This window comes from Pipistrellus hanaki, assembly GCF_964339955.1.
Source record: "Pipistrellus hanaki genome assembly, chromosome: 1".
Taxonomy (NCBI): Eukaryota; Metazoa; Chordata; class Mammalia; order Chiroptera; family Vespertilionidae; genus Pipistrellus; species Pipistrellus hanaki.
Window position 1 is genome coordinate 17,997,017 of NC_140503.1, and position 23,112 is coordinate 18,020,128.

The window sequence follows — 23,112 nt, forward strand, 5'->3', positions numbered from 1 at the left end:
TCACTAGAATATGAATTTCATAAAACCAGAAAATTATGTAAGGTAAGAAAATCAGGTAAAAATTACATGAAAATCATATAAGGTTGAAATTGAAGAAGGGCTTGGATAAGTAATAGAAGGAAAACTAGCAATAGAATTGGAACACTTAGTCCAGGGACAGAGACTAATTTAGGGTTCAGGATGTCTATGAGCAGCTTCCACAAAAAATTGGTGAGAGGTGCAAAGGAAGTGATGTGGGGCCAAATTGGAAAAGAAATTCACTTCTCCGTACACTAAACGAAACTCACTTTTATGTGGGTGTAGGTTCCCAAAAAGTATACTATTTTACCCAGAGAAAGCATCGAAGGCATTGCTTAAAGTTTCAAATATGTATAAATTTAAACATCAAATTTTTAAAAATCTGTGTATTACCTAACCAGTATTAATAACCAAGAACCTTTCCATTCATCTTCTCTGAAGGCCATCTGTAGACTAAAACTCCTTTCTAATTAAATGTGGAATGAATGTACACGCCACAGCAGCTGCTTCCAAATTTTAGAGGAAAGAGGAGTAACTGGGGAGAAAGATATCAAGGGAAAACCAAGACTAGTGGATAACCCTTAGACAGGCACTATGCTAGGCACTTCATAACCATAATCCATGTCATGATATCAATAAAACAATAGGAAGGTATCATTATCTAGGTTTAGATGTGTGCCCCCTTAGCTTAGAGAGGTCAAACAATGCAACCAAAGTTCATACAAGCGGTAAATAGTAGAGCCTCACATTGAACTTAGATGTATTTAATTCCAAAGTCCACATCTTAACTTGCATACTATACTCTCTTTAGAGAAAAGTTTTGACTAGTTCCTTACATTATTACCCAATAAAAGTCTATAAATGGAACTTAACTGGTGATAACTGCTTTGATGAGTTCACATTTCTTCCCAGAGACCAAGTATCCTAATGCCATAGGCCTGTGATTGGCAAACTGTGGCTTGTGAGCCACATTCGGCTCTTTGGCCCCTTGAGTGTGGCTCTTCCACAACATACCACGGCCTGGGTGAGTCTATTCAGAAGAAGTGGCTTTAGAAGAAGTTTAAGTTTAAAAAATTTGGCTCTCAAAAGAAATTTCAATCATCGTACTGTTGATATTTGGCTCTTTTGACTAATGAGTTTGCCCACTGCCATAGGCAATATATGCAGCACCTTCCCTAGCCCAGCTATGTTGCCTCAATCCCTATGCACACCTTCACCTTCATGTTTCACTGAAGGCCAACAAGAGTTTACAGACCAGTTCACACCATGGAAAAATTAGCCAAGTTCAAGCCATGAGACATTCACATATATGTGGATGAGTATGTAGGCTCTGAGGCTAGACTACCTGGGTTACCTAACTTTTCCGTGCCTCAGTTTTCCCATCTGTGAAATAAGTATGAAACTATCAGGATTAAATGTATCAGTGGCATAGACAGTACTTAGAACAGTGCCGAGTGCTCAAACTGTAAGTTGCTACTATATCTTCAGCATTTATTTTCCCATTTTGTCTGAAATATGTTAGTTTTCTGGTTATGTCATTTGTTGTTTTCTCTCTCTTTTGAGAACACAAATCTTTAAGTAGGAACTACTTATTGCAACTTCTAGATATCCTATAGCAGAGGGCCTGAGGGCAGCAAATATCCCTGGCACCTGAGAAGGAGGCTGTATTAGAGACATCTACTCTAGAGTCAGGGTCTGGATCATCACCATTTCTGCATATGAGGGACCTGGCCAACGCCAAGAGCTTGGCAAAAAAAAATCATAGAAATCCCTTAGCAGAGGCAACTTGACCTCCCAGTGGCTCCCAGACACAGAGAGATAAGTGAAGAAGAGAAAGTCTTCCAAAGGCTCAGAAAAGGATACACAATGTACCTACAATCCTCAGCTCCACTGCTCCCATACCCTCTTCTCCACAGTACATTGTGGAGAAACATTTTCCACATGCATATGCTGTAAAATGTTTTAATAAAAAAAAAAAGTTCTGGAACCAAATAAATTTGGCAAACACTGCACACTTAATTATTGATGATTGGCAATTCGAATTAGCATATTAAAGGCTCCAAATAAGTCTTACAATAAAGAAATCCACTTCAGGTTGTTAAATTTAACATTTTCTAAATCTTTCTCTGATATTTTGTTAATGTGAAGAAGAATTTTCTCCTGGGAATCTTGGGCCAATGACCTTTTACAGCGAGGTTCTGTACTTGCAATATGGAGAGAGAGAGGTAAAGGGATAAAGCAGCATGGACCAAAGTGTACAAAGAGGGTGACTTTGCACCAGCAGGGAGTTCTTAGTGGTATGGTCAACTCATGCAGCATTAGCCCAAATTCTGAGGAGCATAGCCCAAGGCAGGTAGTCTTTTAATTTATTCTTGATAATAGAAACCCAGGTTAATCAATCAATCAATCCTTATAACAGTCAACTGAACTTAATACATTTCCAGGAAGATATTATATTATAATAAATGAAAACCACCAGGCTGAGGAATATTTATTTCTTTGCTTTTGATTTCTTATGAGTCTGACCTATTCTTTGCATCATTTCTACAAACTAGCTTAAAATTTGACACCCTGGGGAACCTTAAACAGCATGAAAGGGATTACTAAAAAAGCCAATAATACACTACTTAATAACATGAGGACTGAGTGGTATTTTAATTTCACTGCCTGATTTTATGACTTCTGTGAGCTAAAATTAAAATTCCCTAACCCCTTGTCACTGTGAAAAGCAATCCAAGGCTGTAGCTCATACACAATATGGCTCTTTTCTTCTCCCAGATTTTTTTATCCTTATGGTTGCTTTTTTCCCCCATCAATGGCAAAGTAGGGGGTAAGGCGGAAAATAAAAGAGCTTCATTAATTTCAAATATCAAATTACTGGATGGCTTGGAAGTGCCATGGTTTAGTCCTGTTTTTAAATTATTAGTGGAAAGTGGAATAATTACCTATATTCTAAAGTTTCTGTAAGGAATAATAATTGAGGGAGGCAATACCCATATGCACTCTCAGTTCTGGGGCTCCTTATGACTATTGCTTTCAGGGCATGCGATTTCTTATGGAAATAAAGAGACTCACTGTTTGGAGAGATTGGTGTGTGGTCGCCATCTAGTGGCTGGTATTCAAAACACACTGTGAAGAGCATTGCTTTTGGCTTTACTGGGTTAAACCCAGAGGAGTTAGCCAGGCATGTGTCACTGACCTGTCTTTGCAAACTCCTGCAGGCACTAATACTTAATGGAGAGTTCTTGAATAATTAATTAAGGTTGGATATGGGTTCTAAACCTTTAATTATTTTTACATCTCTTTGCAGACATTCATTACACAAGGCTAAGTTACCCTGCCAGCTCGGAATAGTGCTATGGCTCTGTCTTCATTTTGGGAGAAGCAGAGTGGATCTCAAAGTCAACCTGCTGAATTGTATTCCCCACCTCACCCTAATCCCTACTTTATATGACAAATCACTTTCTTATGGTGGATTATGATGCCCAGCAAGCAGCTTGATTTGGTGGAATCACACAGACATTAATTTTGAGCTTATGTACATAGCTCCCCCGAAATTTCATGTTCCCCTTATGTAAAATGACAGTAAGAACACTAACCTTTCAAGGTAATTTACAGAACTACAGAAGTTTAAGGAGCTGATATGAGTAAGAGAGCTAACTTAGTCCTTAAAGATAAGTGGGCACTGATATATGCCTCACACTCTACCTCCACTCATAGATTTTCTTTCTCTCCACACACAACACACACACACACACACACACACACACACACACACTGCCTTGCACACATGCACACTATTATGATTACTGACTCCAGAAGTAAAAAGAGCTCAGGCTTGTGAATATAAAATTAAATTATAGGATCAATATTGCAGAAACTTTGTACTAAGAAAGAACGTCAGCAATAATGGAATTTCCATTTTTAAAATGATGAAATAAGTAAAAAGAAGTTAGTGTACTTATCCCAAAGGCAAAAAGCACTTTAGTGACAATGATTATATTAAATCCCAGGGCTCCTGATCCCAATCTGATGTTCCTAGTCACAGAAATGACTTAGGCCACGGACTTCATTTAACAAAGTCCAAAAATGGTGACTTAATCCAGCAGAGAATTAACATCAAAGTCCAGTTCCTATGCCAACAGTGTTCCATGTAATACCCCTGCTGCCCCAAGTTTTCTTTTCCCATATGGACAAGAATCCTAGATAACAGGTGTGCAATGCTGTGGAACAGGAGAGGGTGTAGATTTATGGGATGCAACATTTAAGATGCACTTGAAAGTGACCTCTCTTGCACCCTAGACCTCATTAATTACACTCACCCATCAAATTCTACCTGAAGAACTGTCTTCATAAACCACTCCTGCAATCTCTAGTTCCAATTGATAATCTTCTCTTCTGATGGACAGTTATAATCTAACCCACATGAATTAGGAGTTCATTATATTGCTTGTCTTATTTTCAAATACCTGAGTCAAATCTAATTTATTAAACTGATTCATTGAGGATGTGAGTAATCTCATCTTCCTTTTTATACTCTACAATCCTCAGCAAGCTATTGACATATAACAGGTTCTCAAGAAATATATACTGCTTGTGTGAGGCTCTGAAGGTCTCTCGCCTAGGTGTGGATTCATTCACTATTTCATAATGAATGAATTTTATAGTCACTGCCCTCCTAGGATGTAAATTCCCCAAGGCCAAGGACTTGCCTATGTGTTCATCACCATATCCTCAGTGTCTTCCTAAGTAGCACTTGGTACAGAGTAGGTACTCAATTAATAAGGACTAAATAAATGACTGGTTATTCAGCACCTTCTAAGTACCATGCACTGACTGAGGTACTTACATTTCTCTATTATTAGAATTTCTGACTTATCTATCTCCCTCTACCATTGAGTGACTGATATATTCATTGAGAGAAAAACTGGTATTGGGGAAGTTGACTAATAACTGCTTTTTGAATAATTGAATAATAGAAGGATCTGAAGAACCCTACATCTATTTTCCAGACACATACTCAACTCCTAAGGAAAGAGACCCATCAATATATAAATACAGTACTTGATCAGTTCTTTAATACAGATCAATGAAAAGGGATTTTGAAAATACAGAGGAGGATCTTCTTTGTCTTGCCTGAGCTTGTCAACAGAGAACATGACATGTGACTTCTACTAAGCCAAATAACATGTTTGGAAAAAAAGCCCTTGAAGCATTGAATGACCAAGAGGACTAGGAGAGCAAGGAGCAACACATCTCACTACAGCTGTACTCACCCTCAGCCACATCATCGTCGACAGTTAACTTAAGGCTCTTTCCTCTCCGCACCACCCGAACGGTGTGCCACTCATTGTCATTGAGCTTCTGCCCGGCATACAGGGTCTCAGGTCCTTTGCCTAAGGATAGTGGTAAGTGCCAAAATTAGAACCATCCTAAAAGTAGCGCTCATGACATCAGAATTGCCAAAGCCACACTGGTGTCCATGACCAAGTAGCATTTAAGGAATCATATCCCACCCTCACCCAAAGCCCATCCAGTGTCACCGATCCAATAGGACTCTCACTAGTAGTCTCCATGCAAAAGTCTCACTCAAACATAAAGGGAAATGACAAAGGAATAAAAGAAATGGGGCCTTCCTTTATCTATTGATGCACAGTTTTAAGTGCCAATGACAGTAAGTGACCACCTACAGGAAACAGGAGTCAACTATTAATTCCCCCCCCCCCCAAATCTTAGATTTCAGATGAATTTCTTGAAGATACAGAAAATTCATCCCATATTTAAAAAAAAAAAAAAAAAACCTTTGTTTATTTAGGCATAGTCCACCAGTCTGGCTTTTGGAGAGTATCCACCCATTGGATCAGTGAAGAGCTCTGTAACATATGCTCTTAACATGACATTTCCCATCAGTACCCATATAAACCACAATAGTAATCACCACAGTAATATTAAATATCAAGGTATAAAACCCATTCTAAATAATGCTCCTGAAGGGAATTGGAAGACCCTCTAAATTATCTAATTGTTCATCATTCCCCAAAAAGATCCAAATTCTAAAAAATGAAATAATGTAAAATTCAAAAATTGAATCTGTTTAAGACAAAAAGAATGTTTGGTGCCACCAAATAAAGGAATTAACTATGTTGTCTCGAAAGATTGAGATAATGGTCAAGTACACCCTATTAAAGAGTTGGGTGGAAAAAGAAATTATAGTATTTAAGGACAAAAACTGGCAAGATAGATTCTGAGGCTTTAAGACAATTCAGCTAGCAATGGGGGAAAGAATGTCAGGTTTCACTCACAAATGAATTGAGATGTAAATTTAAAAGATAAGAAAGACTTCATAGAACCAAAGAACTTAGGGCAAGCTTATTTTCTCTCTGTGACTAGCTAAGCCCACACAGAAAGATAATGCTTAAATCTTCAAGATATAGGAAGCTATATCTCTGGACATAACTTGAGAAAAAAGATGAAATATGTGATTGGCCAGTACACTGCTATGCCTATTATGCATTGGAAATATTTCAAAAGACCATACACTTGGCTCTCAGGGACAGGAACACCGGGCCAGGTACAAAGTAGGTGTTGAATCCATTATATCTACATGGATCTTTATTTCTTTGGAAAACATTAAATAAAGTAAATACATTTTATGTGTCATTTTGAAAGTTTCATTATACGCATTGGGAAAATGTAGATTTGCAGTTGTATGCAAGAAAATCACAGAGTTCATCCTTGTATTGCTATTTATTCTTATATTATCTAGTCACACAACTGTAAACCTACTTTTGCCCACCCAGTATAGCTTTTACTAGCTACTTTGCCTGCTTCTCTAGTCCCCAGACTGAAGATACTATATACTATGTAAGGAAGAAAATAAAAGGGAGTGTATTTGGGCAGAGAGATCTTTTAAACAGGTAATTTAAAATTGTACCTTTTAATTTTGAGTAATTGGTATTCCTATTCAATGTGTATTACATGAGATTTAATAGCAGTTGAAGTTTGGGGGAATTTTCTCCTTGAAAAATAAACTGATTTTCAAAGTGGAAAGATGTATTTGTATTGCAATGTATTCAGCAGGTGATTTGTACTTACAACCTTCCAGAATGCAGCTACACCAGAAGTGCAAGTCAAATTCACAAGAATCCTGAGAATTCAGCAAAGAAACTTGGAGTGAACCAGTGTACCCTGAATTGCGTAAAGGTTCCTTGAGATTAATGAATGGCAGAAAAAAATAATTCCATGATAAACCACTTGACATCCAATCTTAGCTTTTCTTTATGAGGATGGCTGTCTTTAATATTATCTAACATCTACACATTAGGACAGGATTTTCCTTACATTTCAACTCACTAGATAGCACTATTCATCATCTCATTAAATTCAGGTCTAAGATGGATGTAGCTGTCACCTTTACAACAGCAAGCTGTGTGGACATTGGGAGAAAATGGACCACATCATATGTGGGAACTTTGAAGCAAGAACAGGTGTTCTCGGAAGAAATAAATTTGCCTTTGATTTTTTTTTTATGTTTTTATCCTATTTATTCCACATGCAAATGTTTTGATAGGAAAGAAGAAAGTAAAGGAAGATGTGGAAGATAGTGGCTATGGGTGCAGAACTATTACAAATGCAGGTCCTCCATAGATGGCCATCTGTTCCTTAGGCAATTTTTGCAAATCACTTAATGTTTATGACTGGGGACAAGATGAGAGGAAGCAATACTAACACACACAGTCAGCTTAGGACATTGCCACATTAGTGTCATATTAGCCACTGAGATGTAAAACCAACCTCACTCAGCCCAGTGCATTTTAAATGCTGCTGACATTTTGCTGCGACTTCCACCCTTCTTGGTGTCCTTGAAACAGCTGTTATTAAGGTCAGATTCAAGCAAACATATTTAACTGTCCATTTTGACTCTACGACTTTAGGATGTGAAAAAGCCACTGAGATCTCACATGACCTAATGCCTGGTTACACTAGAGACCTCGTCCCCCGATATTCTTACTCTTGGAGTAGGAAAAAAGGTTTACATCCATCTGCTTAAAATGCCAGGGAAATGAGTATTATTCAATATTCTCTTTCAAGCAATAAATACAGAATTGTCAGAGAGCTTTTGGAAAATGTGTAGCCTCAGAAAGTGGAGGGTCAATGGCATTTATCTTTAATTGAGCCAAAAGATCGCTTTCTCCCACAAGAAGGAAAGTGATGTTGAAACTCAGCTGAAAATGTAGTCAAACAGAGGGGAAGAGCGGATCTAATGTGGAGTCTAAGAATAACGTGATATTAATAAAATGATGCATGAGCCAACCTCAGCTGCAAGCTGAAACACACAAACTCTTAGGATTTAAAAGCAGGAGGATCTAGTTTGGGAAAGGAATTCTCTGGAAAATTCTAGCACAAAGCCAGTCAAGCAGCATCAGTAAAATAACAAATGTAAAAAGTCTCTCTGGGGGGAAAAAAAAGTTCTCCCCTCTAAATCAAAGATGGCTCAGCTAAGACGGATAAACTATTAATATTTAAGTGGTAATTTAAGTGGGAACTTAAAGCAGCAACAACAAAAATCAAAGCCATCAGTTGCTTTGTGTTGCCTTTTTTCTTTTTAGTGGCTCAGAAAAATATGATCTGCAATTAGGTACATATTGGATACATGAAGTAGGTGCCTGTTTCCTCCTCTCATAGCTTAAGTAGTAAATATTGATCACACAAAAAATGTTTGATTCCCTTTTAGGCTGCCTAGATCCCCAATGTTTGATCTAAATCCATAAACTAGTAAGTTACCTGACACCCTGTAGGTAAATTTTGCTGTGACTGCAGCAAAAAAACAAAATCACAGATGAGGATTTGCAGGGTGCAGAAATCTGTCTGGATGTTAAATTGTTCATTATTGAGGAACAAAGAGCCTTTAATGAATCCTTTGTGTAATATTTCCCAAATGCCCACCTTTGATCTAGTCTTCCTGCAAACCCATTTAGCATCATCTCTTTCAGTTAAGGCTTGTTTCAAAGAAGTTGTCTAATTTACTGATGAATGGGATGTATAGAATGAGACATCCTGGATGAGGGACAAGACTAGATTGCTTAAATTATCCCACAGGAACCCTACAAAAGGTTTATTTAAGAAGTCAGAACTAATAAAATCTAAATGAAAAATTAGGAGAAAAGCACTCTTTGAGAGAGACATCACTACTGATTGCTTGGAGGAAGATGACACACAGATATTGGCAGATCATTCCCTGTTTCATCAGATAGGGAATGAGATAAGGTGGGGAAAATCTATATTGGAGCATTCTTAAAGGTACATACCTTCACAAGGTGGACTTTGAATTTTAATTATTTTTAAATCTACATTTTTAGCAGGTTGTTCATAGTACATAATTTTTTATTCCCCCCAGGAGCAATATAAAACCAGCAAAACAACAAGATACCCCCAATATGCATAAGTTTGTCAATATATTTCTAAGACCTAACCCAGATGGTTTTGCTCATATCCAGGAAGTAGACATTCCTTCCGTATGCCACAAAGTGCTGTTTCCAAATGTGAGTAGGTCACATTTGGAAACTTTCTGTGCTTGGTGTGAGGGAGGCAGGAAAGAAGAGGGTGGTACCTGTACCACATCACTTTGCTTTACCTAAAAATCTTTCTATTGGTGTAAGCAGAAAAACAAAAACAATAACTAGATTTCCCTTGGAACTATTTTTCACATGAATCAAGATGCATAAAAAATATGAAAATATCTCCCTTGGAAAGGTATAGTGATCATACATCTAAATGATATGGTATATAAATACAACAGATGCCTGTGATGGGTTTAAAGAACACCAAGATTATTTAAAAAGAGGAAACTTACCTTCATCTCCACCAGTATCTTAGGTTAGGCTAGCTGTGCTGTGGCTCTAGCACCATTTATTGTATCAGTCTTCCCACCCAGAGGGAAAGGGTTAGGCACGTGAAAGTGGGGGTGAAGGGGAGAAAGAATGGGACCAAAGAATAGGGAGAGTAACAGGAAAATAGGAAAAAAGCATTTTATTTTCTGTCCAAACAAAAATTCAGGTTGTTTTCTTTGGGTTGACAACTCAACAGAGAGGAAGAGGTATTTTGTTGTGATTTTATAAATGTTTTACCCCCTAAAAGCATATATCTTCTTTGAAAAAATTTAAAATAATATTTAGTTAAAGAGCCAGTTTGGCAAAATATTTTCATTTTCAGTGGAGTTCTCAAGTCTCAGGAAATGCTGTCATACTTTCTGCCATGGCCATTAAAGGTGTAAGGAACTTCCTGGAATTTTTAGATTCATAAGCATCCCAGTGAGGTGTGTGAGAAAGACAGTTACATAACCTGAGTCCATGCAGCCTCCTCCTAGAGGACCTGTTTCTGGTTAAACCCCCACTAACAACACCACCATTATTTATCAGGCTAGAATAATTCAATGCACCACGGAGCCGGCCACTTAGAACATGTTCAACCATGGATTGTCCTTTTCCCTGTGGTTCATCCTCTACTGTGCCCTTCCAGGTGCTACTAGGTCCTATTAACCTTTAGCAGTATATCATACAGACAATATATTTAACAAACATTAACTGAGCATTGGCATGGGTACAGGAACCGTTCTAGTGTGGAAATGAAGACTAGATCCCTGCCCTTATAAAGTGTAGTCTAGTTTGAGATGGGAGAGGAAGAAGGGCAAGACACAAGTAAAAGAACATGGGCTAATTTCAGGTGGGTTTGATTACTATAAAAAATAAAATAGGGTAACATGATGAAAAGTCATTGACGTGGGAGTAGGGGGTAGCTATTTTATAGGAATATTTCAGAAAGGCCTCTCTGAGGGGACTTCTCTAGTCTTTCTCTGACTTCCTGGTCAAATGGAGAGCTATTAAGTGAGATGGTCAGAGGAGGCACATTTGAGAAGGGGCCAGGCATGGGAATAGGAAGAGCAAGCACAGAAGCCCAGGATGAGGTTGGCAAGGCAGAGGGACATCAAAAAGCCCACCCTTGTGAGAGACAGTATGGTAGAAGAGGAGGAGGAGGAAGAGGCAGAGGCCAGCTCCAATGAAGCCCAAGGCCACATGGCAGGGAACCCAAATGCTGTTCTAAATGCAACTGGAAGCCACAGGAGGTTATATGTAAGGAGATCACACGATTTAATTTAAGTTTTAAAAGGTATTGTGGTTGTTACAAATGCATTGAACCCAAAGAAAGGCCAACTATGCTCTAGCTGGTTTGGCTCAGTGGATAGAGTGTTGGCCTGTGGACTGAAGAATCTTGGGTTCAATTCCAGTCAAGGGTACATGCCTAGGTTATGGGCTCTATCTCGAGTAGGGGGCATGCAGGAGGCAGCGAAACAATGATTTTCTCTCATCATCAATGTTTCTATCACTCTCTCCCTCTCCAATGTGCAAATAAATTTCCTCTCTGAAATCAATAAAATATATATTTGAAAAAGAAAGGCCAAGAATGAAAACAAGGAGATATTCTGGAATGCTGATAAAGACAGGAAATGAAAGTATTGGGGAGGCAGCAGCAGAAATGGAGGTGAGAGGTTAGAGATGTATTTTAGAGGTGGGGTCAGCAGAGTTTGAGGTTGGCTCGGGAGGTAAAGAGGTAATGGGAGCAGGAAAGAAAGGAGTCAGTAGTGATTTTCAGGTTTGGTCTGAGAACTCCAGTGGTTGGAGGCACCCTCAACTGTAAAGGGAAAAACACCAGAAAAAGTAAGATGTGATCTATCCTATTAGCTAGGGGGGATAACTTATTTGCATCTTTCCAACCTAGTAGTAATCACACTCAGTATCATCTTCTAGCAGCTTCCTACTGCTCAGAAGTGTGAATCAAAGTTCACTGCTTGCATGATTTTCTTAGTACAGTGTTAATTTGCACCCTGGGCCACCACTGCCTATGAATAACTCGAGTTTTGGATTCCTGTTGTTTTTCTTTCTCTCTTGCCTTCCTTCCTTCCTCTCTCTGTTCCTTCTTTCCTTCTTCTTTCCTTCCTTCCTCACTGCCTTTTTCTTTTTTCCTACCCGATTTCAGTTATGTCCTCAGCTCTGCTTGATACTAGAAAAAGTTGTGCCCCTAACATTACAAAGCAAACCCTGGCAGCCCAATCAATAGGATCTCTAAATTGTGTTCACTGTGTAAAATTGAGATTGGAGCACCTCAATTTTGAAATGGGATGAATCCGGGATAGATATATCTTTAAAGGAACAAATGACTCCACAAAAGATGGGAAAGAATCTTGCCCCCAATTTGCTGCCAAATCTCTACCCTAAGTCATAAATTCTGAGCATTGCTTAAGAGTGGTGAGCTCAGGACAACCTCAAGATTTCTTGTGATAATCTCTCTCCATGAAGCCACTTTCCCAGAGATGAGAGCAATTTTCTCAGTAAGAGACAAAAAGAAGCTTTTGTGGATACTGATTCTACTCTTTTTTTTTTTTAAACTTCCTAAAACACACAAGAACTTTCCCCCACCATTTTCATAATATAATTAACACAAATCAGTCTTCTTTTAATGATTTTAAATGTTATTGTGCACAGGGTCTTTCTGACCATATCATCTTATTGTTTAGCACTAAATACAGGGAATGTGCTCCTCCTGACAGATTTCCAATTTAAGTCTGTTTCCTTATGAACTGACCACTTTCTAATAAAAAGAAGAATAAAAAGTATCCAATTATGAATTAAAAGGTCTAGTTAATTCATCCTAATAATGTTTTTTTCTTTAAATGGGAACTAGGAGAGGCATAATATACTTTCCATTAGTTTCCTTTCATATGATTTCATAATTTCTATATCTCCATCCATTCCTTCTCAGCCTGGAAGCATATACCTCTCCAGTCATTCAGCTATAATTTTATTTTGTAAACCATCACTCTGTCTCCTGTCTCACAGATATTTTTTTTAATATCCTTTGTCCCAACTTCCATGCCCTTTGAAGAAGAAGAACATGGTATTTTGTGATCTCTAATAACTAAGTAGAAGGCCTTACTCTAAGAAGGTGTTTAACATAATTAGAAGGAAAAAAAAAACACTAGCTGGTGTGGCTCAGTGGTTGAGCACTGACCTATGAAAAAGTCAAGGTTTGATTTCTGGTCAGGGAACATGGCCAGGTTGTGGGCTCAATCTCTAGTGTGGTGCATGCCAGAGGCAGACAGGCAATGATTCTCTCTCATCATTGATGTTTCTATATCTTTCTCCCTCTCCCTTCCTCTCTGAAATCAATAAAATATATATTTTAAAAAGAAAAAAAAAACTATTGAGTGAATAAATAGAACTGAATGAATTAAATAACAATTAGTAAAATTGTTAGGGAAAGAGAAGAAATGGAAGGGGAGTAGAAGAGAGTTGAAAATTGGATTTTAGCAATAATATGTATTAGACCAATTTGGGAAGGTTTTCAGTAGAGTCATGAATACATATAATTGAACTAATAAGTGAATGGTTAGAATTGTATAAAAAAAATAAATGACAGAGTGAATTCACTGAGGGTGGAGGAAGTAAGGGGAGTAGGAGAGACCTGCCCATTGCACATTGGTAGCTGAGTGAATTAGGCGCTCATTCATTGCAGAGCTAAAAGACACCAGACAGCAGCTCTATATAAAATAAAGACACTGCTTTTCACTTTACATATGTTTTTTCCAGCCAAAAAACAAATACAGCTTTCTGAAAAACTGCTAAGAGGATGAAAGTACTCTTATTAAGAGATGCCAGTTGCTCTGCACATATGATCTTACGTAGTTTTGTAATGTGAAATTGACATAGTTTCCCTACGTTTACAAATGCAGATTGGAATGGGGGGTTGAGGACAAATAAGTGATACCTTAATCAATAAAGAAATTTTAAAAAAGAAAGAAATGCAAAGGCAGAGGCAAGCTCTGCACAGTTCAAGGTCACACACCCATGGAACTCAGTACTCAGTCTGTCTGTGTCTGTTTTCACAGCTTTGTCATGGTCACACCACTGGGTTGTCACAGTCTAGACATTTGAGGAGGAATAAGGTGAGGGTCATGGAGGAAAAGAGAGTACTGCTAGGTATAAAACAGAAAATCTCATTGGGGGGAAGATGGTAATAAAAAGTATAATCTCTGATTTTACATTTTAAATTTATTTTCAAGACTAGGCCAAGTCCTAACATATAGAACATTCTAATAAATCCATACAAAGTTAAAAGTTTATATAGGAAATGAAAGTTGAAGGTAAATCTAGCACATTGGTGTGCACTTGCAGCAGACACTTTTGGTGCCCTGAATTGCATCCCCTAAGCCAACCTAACATTTTAGCCAGATCTCCTTCCCCAAATACAATAGAAAGTACTAAATCTAAGGTAAGAATGGCAAAGGAGTGATATTTGCAGCCAGTCTCCTTGGAATGACAATCACAAGGTCTATTGGCTTATGAGATTGAAGGCATTAGCTGATTCCCCACTGTGGACAGAGGCAGATGCCACACAGAATGGTCTCCATCACCTGAATGGACCCTCTTATCCTCTTAATATGTAGTTTGTGCAACTGGGGGACCCAGAAGGATAGATTAGCAGAATAAGCACCCTATTCTGATCCTAGTTCTATACGATGATGATCCTTCTTCCTCCAAAAATAATACATATGTAGTTTCAAAACATGAGAAATTACAGCTCTCATCTCACTGGAAATATCATCACTTTATGATACCCACTAAAATAAAACTTGCAAAACAAGCACATCGAGGAAAAAATTTAAACCAGAACATCAACAAAAAATAGATAAAAAGTATTTTAAATAAAATATATTTGTCTCCTCTTAAGTAAGACAGACTTAAATGCAACTGACACTTAATGTGCCAAATGTGGCCTTGGTAAGGCATATGAAGTGGCTATCTTGGTAAACACAACTAATTTTTATATGCTGTATTTACTTTGAGGAATGGTTTGAGTACAGGATGGTTGTGAACTTAGGACTATTGACTGCTTTATCCATGAACCCTGAATTTCTGATTATCTGGGGGCATCAAGCAGAAGGAAACTGTTCCTACCACCCACTTCCAGCTGTATAAATGTAGATGAGTTTATTAGGAAAGTTCAATAACTGCTCTAAAGGCACTGTGGATGTTTCAGGGGATACAAAGATGAAAAAGACACATACAGTGTAATCAAAGACCTTATAATCTACTGGGAGAGCTGAACAAATAAAAACCAACTTGCAGAAAGAATGGATACAGAGGGGTACACTGGGTATCCTGCTGGTGGGGTACTTAATCTACCTGAAAATCTGAATCATTAACTACCTTTTGCACATTTGTTCACCAGGACCATTTTAAGGCAGAGACCAAGACCTTCATTTCTGTACCTTGAAATGGTACTCCAAATAGCAATATCCTTGGCATGCACAGCGGATTCTCAAGGTTGAAGAATAAATATATAAACTTCTCATACTGACATTAGACTCTGTTAGTAACAGGTAATATGTATACTTTACTTATCAGATACCAGTCACCAAACACTATTCTAAGTCTTACCTATAGTAATTAATACATCAATACCACAAGATTGCTGTGGTTGATTGCATTATTTTTACACTATTTGCTATCCATTTCTATCAACTTTTTTTTTTTTTTGTTCTGGGGATTCTAATCCATGTCCATTATATAAGGTATTTTGTGTGGCTTGCTTCATAACCAAATAATTATGAGAAGAAGAGGCTTGGGCCACTTAGAAAATTTATAAGTAGCTATCACATGGCTCCTCCAGCTCTCTTGTCCTTTTCCCACAAATGCAAGATGTGGCAGGTTGGGGCTGCTTCATCAGTCAATGTCCAGAAATGAAGAGGGCTGCAGCAGAAACATGGTGGACAATTATATGAGTGGGAAATAAAGTTTTGGTTTTCAAAGTCACTGAGATTGCATGCAGGCATTTGGCACTGCTGCATAACTGAGCTCAAGTGATTGATACATAGATCTTATTAATATCTACACTTTATATTGGAGGAAACTGAGGCAGAAAAAAGTTAAGTCAATTTCCCAAGGTCATATAAATAGCAATTGATAGGATTTGAATCTGGAAAATCTGGTTCTATTTTTACCTTAACTACAACACTACACATTCTCCATCAGCCAAAGAATGAACCAAGGATGGCTAACATGCAAAGATTAATTCTCACAGTGAGATATTATACACATGCCCTATAGGGAGAATTAAATCAAGGTACACAATGGGCATGTCTTTCATTTCTTGTGCATTAAACACACACACACATACACAACAGAAAGGCAAAGAAGAAAAAGAAAGCATTATTTCATAGGAGAAGGGAGAAACATAGAGAACACTCACAGGAGAATAACAGATTAAAAGAAATATCAATATTTGTCAAATTGCTCAAAGGTAAATCTTTCCTCTGGAAAAATAAAAACTCATGATTTTTATCTTTAAAATGCTGTCAGGACATAAAATATATAAAATGTGTTTAGAAGCATGTATTTTAGAAGCATGAAATTGTGTTGTTTTTCCCCACTTTCATAAAATACACTCGGTTTGTGATCTATACAGGATGATAAAGTGGTCCATCTCACCCAGAGGGGTGCCATTTATGTGCCTGGAACAGTCCTGCCATTATAACTTTTAGGTTTTTCAGAGCTGTTAAAGAGTAATCTTAGCAAATGCTTCTCACATTTTAAACTTGATAAGAAGCATCTATAAAAATATTTAAAAATGAGATTCCCATGATCCTAGATTTTTTTTTTCTTTTGCCAACCTTTCTTTATCTCTTTGACTCCATATTCCCATTTGACTTTTTCTCTAGGCTATCTCCTAGCATCTTTTAATTTTCCCAACCCTTTCTCTCCTCAAGCATCTCTTCAAGGGGCATCATCATCCAATTCTTCAAGCAATTAAGCTGGCAGTCATCCTGGGTTCTCCCTTCTCTCTCACCTTCTGCATTCAAACCACACTCCAGGCGTGCAATTCTGTCTGCTAGGTACTGGTATTGCTGAATGTATTATCTTCAATGGATCCCACCCTGCTGCACTGATCCTGGCCTTTCTCCACTCTCATGTTAGGTATTGCTACAGTGGTTTTCTCAATCTCCCTATCTATCAATCTTTCACATTGTATTCAGAATTATATGTCAACAGAAACTGCTTCATGTCAGTTCCTATTAAAAACCCCCAAGGCCACTATGTGTCTAGATACAATGAAAATATGCAAAGATCTTGGGGATATGACCCCAGCATAAATTGTTATAACCTCCCCTTTCATAACACAGATAATACTCCAACTACATCAAATTGTACCTGAGTATTTCATCAGCTTAACCATTTGTGCTCCTAGAGCCTAAATCAACTATGGCCACATTAAAGCTCTTTCTACCACTCCCTATAATTCACTCTAATTCTATATTTCTTTCATCTCTAAGTAGAAATCAATGGTAACCCCTTCACAAGGTTTTATGAGGATTCATCAAAGTAATATGTGTAAAACATTTAATAGTGACTAATGCCTGGTTACATACTAAGGGAACATTCCCAATTGTAACAATGTTTTAGTGCTTTATTCTTACTATACATATGATTATGAAACCCATATTCAAGGCTCATAGCAAACAAATGTCAATAGTATTGTATCACAGCATATAGCCTTAAAATGACTCAAACACATCACAAAAACAAATTGGAATATGACTTCTATAAGCAAAGAGAAAGCTGCTTCTTCTTCTTCTCCTTCTCCTTCTCCTTCTCCTCTCCTCCTTCTCCTTCTCCTTCTCCTCTCTCTCTCTCTCTCTCTCTCTCTCTCTCTCTCTCTCTCTCTCTCTCCTCCACTCCCTCTTCATACAATTGTTTGAAGAAGAAACAGAAAGCAAGAAAGACCAAAAGATGGCTGTTTACAGACCACCTACTATAGACCAAGCACACTATTTTCTATATCACACTCAACTCTCAAAAGCATAGTTATTTCATGCTGTATGCTGTATGGATTTCTCATGCATTTTACATAAAAAAAATTCTGAGGCTCAGAGTTTAAGCAATATATTTGGGCCCATTTAGGTTGAAAGTGGCAGAAACTAGGCTGACATCCATGATTCCAAAAGCAGTGTTTTATCCATACACCTCAGCTTTTCCATTAGACAAACATTTGTATTAGTCAGTACATTAGAACTCTAGATCAATATCAGTGGCTGATAAAGAAATATTGCTCATAGATCATTTAGATCTGCTTTTTATTTTTTAAATAATATATCCTTATCACCAATTGTGTGACAAAGAGATGATTTTAAAGACATCAAGATACACATTTCTGTTTTTAATACATTATTGGAAATTCTCCTCCATTCTGATACAGTCCATGTCTGCCATGTGGACACCAGAAATTCTCCAGGTCTGAATCATTGGTTGTGGTTCCCATGGCTGGAGTAGAGTCTCAGTGGGAAAACAGGAAGAGTTAAGAGTCATGGGCAGGCCTGCTACAGGCCACAGGGAAGACAGGGATGAGTTAGTGACTAGAATTTTAGAGGCTGATGATGAGCTAGTTGATGAGGGAAGCAAAGAGGGTGTTTTGGAAAGAATAATTAGGAGGTAAGTGGGAGATCTTTGAAGGGTATGTATGGTGGTTCCATGCTTGATGGAAGGAACTTTGTGGCCCATGTTTTACTAGAGTGACTCTTTTTGGACAAACCCATGCATTGGCTCCAGAACTGCAGACACTATATTGGGTCCTCCCTGCTCTAACTACTCATATGATCCTTGACTTTCAACCAAACATTGGTCCACTGGGCTGCAATACAGAAGCAAGCTCTCCCACCTAGAAGAAAACCCTCAGGTTTCTAAGACTCTCAATGATGCTTCCTTTCTGCACCCCTTTTGCAGAACACTGAAATAGGACCCTGGTCCATTCAGATGGTAAGTGGACAGTGCCAGAGATGCACAGGTGTTTTCAAGTGAAGGACCACCAAAAACCAGTAGGGATGAAGGAGTATAAAACAACTGCTATTCTTTATATTGTGACGTAACATTTAATTCTCACAATACTGCAAAGTAATAAGCAGTGTAATCCCATTTTACAGATGATGAAAGTAACAAGCAGGGATGTTAAATTATCTTGGTCAAAGGCAAATAACTAGTAAGTAAAACCAAAGCCAGCTTAATCTGAGTGTAAAGCCTTTGTTCTTACACTAAACTGCCTCCTGGAGGAATGATGGAGTAGGTGGCCAGCAGGAACAGACTGCTTCTGTTGGAGCAGGAATGAAGGTTAGAGAGAATGATTTGATAGAGGAACCAGACATGCTTCTTTGAACTGATACTTGGGTGGGATAAGAATGGGAGTGAGTGCCTTAGGTAGCTGAGAAATCCCAAGGTTGCCATAGATGAAGAAAATAAATACCTGTGGGCTTGAATCATGTTGTTGGGAGAAGGGCCATTCTATCTGGGGTATCTGATTACTCAGTGAGGTTACATTGATTTGGACCTGCCTGTAACATTTGTGGGAATTCATGTTCCCCAATTAGATTCAGGTGTGTCACCTTTATATCACTCATTGATTTTGAGGTGTTTCTGGCTATGAACTCAATGTATCCAGAAACTGTGTCTACCTTTTCCAGATTTAGGTCAGAGCCTAGACATGGTAGTTACTTAACATACATTGATATGACTGTATATATATGAATGTATGTACATGCAGCTTCCAATGGTGAATTCAAATGTTGAATCAACCAACATGCTCAACCATGAAAATAGAAAAGAAATGTAGTTCTGTGCTTATCACATTTAACTATCCTGTCCGATGCTCCATAGATTCCTACTAACACAATACTGGCTACCACTCATGCAGTGTTTATATCTGGCCCAGTTCCCTGAGGGTTAGTGGGAGGACAGCTGCTAACACACACTTGGCACATACCAGGTTACCATTACTTATTGCTATTATTTATTTATAAAAACATATCGAAGTGATGTTTAAAAAACAAGTAATAGACCCTGGCCTGTTTGTCTCAGTGGTTAGAGTGTTGGCTTGCTGACTAAATGGATCATGGGTTCGATTCCTGGTCAAGGGCACAAGACATATATCTAAGTTGCAGGTTTGATGCCAGCCCCAGTCTGGGCTTGTGTGGGAGACAACCAATCTATGTTTGTCTCTCACATCGATGTTTTCTCCCTCACTATCCCCTCTTTCCCTTCCCTTCCACTCTGACTGAAAAAAAAAAAATGCTTGGATGAGGTTTAAAAATAAATAAACAAACAAATAAACAAAGTAATATGATTAACAGTACCTTGGGGGAAAAGTTCAAAAGAAGAAATCAGAAGAGAGTTCCACAAGGACCAAATTTTAAAATGACAAGTATAAAAATCTTCCTTACTCTACGAACAAATATCCACTCAATGGTTGCACAATAAGATATATTTACTTGTTAATAAACTAGTTGCCTGGTGCACAAAATTCATGCACTTCATGTACAGGGGGAGGGAAGGGGGTATTCCTCAGCCTGGCCTGCACCCTCTCTGATCTGGGATCCCTTGAAGGATGTCCTACTGCCAGTTTTTCAGGGTCCAGGCCTAAACCAGCAATCAAATATCTCTCTTACGATCTGGGACTGCTAGCTCCAGACACTCACCTGCCTGCCTGCCTGCCTGATTGCCCTAACTTATCTGCCTGCTGGCCTGTTTGCCCCCCCCCCCACATCCCCCCACCACTGACCCCTAAATGCCCTCCTGCCAGCCTGATCACCCCCAACTTCCCCCCACCTTCACCCCTGCTGGCCTGCTTGCTCCACCACCCCTCTCCACTGGCCTACTTATCTCCAACTGCCCTCTGCTGCCCTGCTCACTCCAAACTGCCCCCCCCCACTTTCCAGATCACCTCCAACTGACCTGCACTGATGGCCTACTCACTTATCCCCAATGGCTCCTGCCTTCCCATCCTGGCCTGATCACCCCCTGACAACCCAAGGTCCCAGCCCTTCCTTTTTTATTTCTTCTTTTTTTTCTTTTTTTCTGCACCTCCTTGAGCAGAGGCCAGGGATGACTAGAAACAAGTATCTAGAATTTATTTATCTTCTATAATTGAAACTTTATAGCCTTAAGCAGAGGCCAGGTCTGCCAGGGAAAGCAGGAAAATTGGCTTTCTCCATTGCTGGGGGCAACCCAAGCCTCCTGATTGCTGCATCTCTGTGGCCAGCTGCCATTCTGGTTGGATTAATTTGCATATTTGCTCCTGATTGGCTGCTGGGCATGGCCTGGCATAGTGGAGTGATGGCTAACTTGCATGTTTCTCTTTTATTAGTGTAAATATTTTTAACTCAATGATCTCATCAAAGAATGCTTATTTATAACAAGCTAGGTTCTGGCTAGTGGCTTAGGATAAAATGGAAACTATTAAGATCCCTGGATCAAAGGTACTTAGAGTCTAATGGAGGAGACAATCATATAAAAATGTAATATAATGTTTCCAATGCTCTAATAGTACTGTCTATACTATAACTTAGGAACACAGTGATAGGGAGAAGGCATTTGTGTATACTTGTGTGTCTGTGTGTGCCTTTTGTTCTGAGTTTGGAATTAGGAAGATTATGGTATGCAGGTGAGACTTCTTAGAGAAAGCAAAGCTTGTGTTCCTTAAAGGATGAGCAGGAACTAATGCACCAGTAGGCCAGAGATGAAAGAATCTTCTATAAAATGTACAGAGTTGACACAGGTTGGAGATTTCAAGGAATGCTGAGCAGTTCCATGTGGTAGGGAAGTGGAGGAAGTTTTTAGAATAGGTAAGAGATGAGTCTAATGAGAAAGAAAGGAGTAAATTATAAGAACCTTCAAGCAATAAAATACAAAATAAAACTTTGAATTTCATTTTCTAGGCCAGGGGTTAGGAACATCCAGCCCATGGGTTATATAAACCCCATGAAATAATTTGGTCTGTCCCTGACAAGGAATTAGGTGTGAGTTAATCAAATGTTTGACCAAATATAAAAGGCTAATTTTTAAGTTGATAATTTTGTATGGCAAAGAATTATTTTATAAATATCCAAATGGCTCTTGGTGGAAAAAAGGTCTCCTACCCCTGCTCTAGACCAAAAAGTGGTCTTAGAATATCTTAAATAAGATGCAATGTGTTTGCTGTATGAAGATCATTCAATTTTGTTACAAACAACAATAAAAACAAGCAGGATACATAAAACTCATAGTATGTGTTAAGTATAGAGAGCAAGTGGGTAACCTCTGAAACCTTTAAATATAGAGAAAATAAATTGAACATATGTATTTTGAATGAAGATAAAAGGGATGGAACACACTAATAATGTTACTTGCCCAATAGGAAGGGATTGGAATACCTCATAAATCTTAAATATTTATGAAACTTAGACCATGTCTAATTGATAGCTGTCATCTCTAAGTTGATCAAATCATTGGTAACACCCATTCTGGTCCCATATTTTCTCTACTTGAGACATTCAGATAAACCTATACCTGGACATCAGCTGTGGTAGATCTATTCTCCCTTGTGTCTTTCCAGTAGGGCTAGTGTATGATGGCTACAGATGCCTCCCAGCTGCTGTATCCCCTTTCTTAGCCTCAATTCTGCTCCATGTAACCACCCAATCAGCAGGGAAGGTATATATAGCAGAGAGAAAATAAGATATATTGACAACGTGTAACTGAGGATTAAGATAGAGCAGTCTTTCCATCTGTAGTGTAGTCATCAGCCACGCTTCCCCCTTGCTTTTGGATGCATGCTTTAAATTGATTTAATGATTAAACATAATTTGGCCTGTGAGCCTTTTTATTCCATGACCTCTAGGGAAGCCTGCCTGAGTGTACTTGGAACATCAAGGTGATTTCCCACATGCCACGGGGAGTGACATGATCAGATTACTATTTTAGAAAAATCGATTTAGCCTTCAAGTATAAAGCCTAGAAGGAGGTGGAGGTGGAGGCAGAGAGACCAACTTCTTTACCTTTCTCAGCCAAAGAAATATGACTCATAAAGACAGGAACTAGGAGATCCAAGCACAAAGAGGAGGAAATGTCCTAAAGAATTGAATTCTTGCCGAAACCGGTTTGGCTCCACGGTAGAGCGTCGGTCTGCGGACTGAAAGGTCCCAGGTTTGATTCCGGTCAAGTGCATGTACATTGGTTG

At 38.5% G+C, this 23,112-nt stretch overlaps 1 protein-coding gene across 32 annotated transcripts in view; it reads right to left on the reverse strand.

The window, feature by feature from the left end:
• NRXN3 (neurexin 3) overlaps positions 1–23,112 on the reverse strand; it is a 1,392,989-nt gene that overhangs the window by 795,651 nt on the left and 574,226 nt on the right. For all 32 annotated transcript variants that reach the window (XR_014795650.1, XR_014795651.1, XM_084891153.1 and 29 more), the window contains one exon: positions 5,295–5,414. Coding sequence is in view for 30 of the 32 variants with exons in the window: in XM_084891153.1 (XP_084747279.1) it covers positions 5,295–5,414 (120 nt within the window). In the remaining 2 variants the exon portion in view is untranslated. The remainder of the gene's footprint in view (positions 1–5,294; positions 5,415–23,112) is intronic.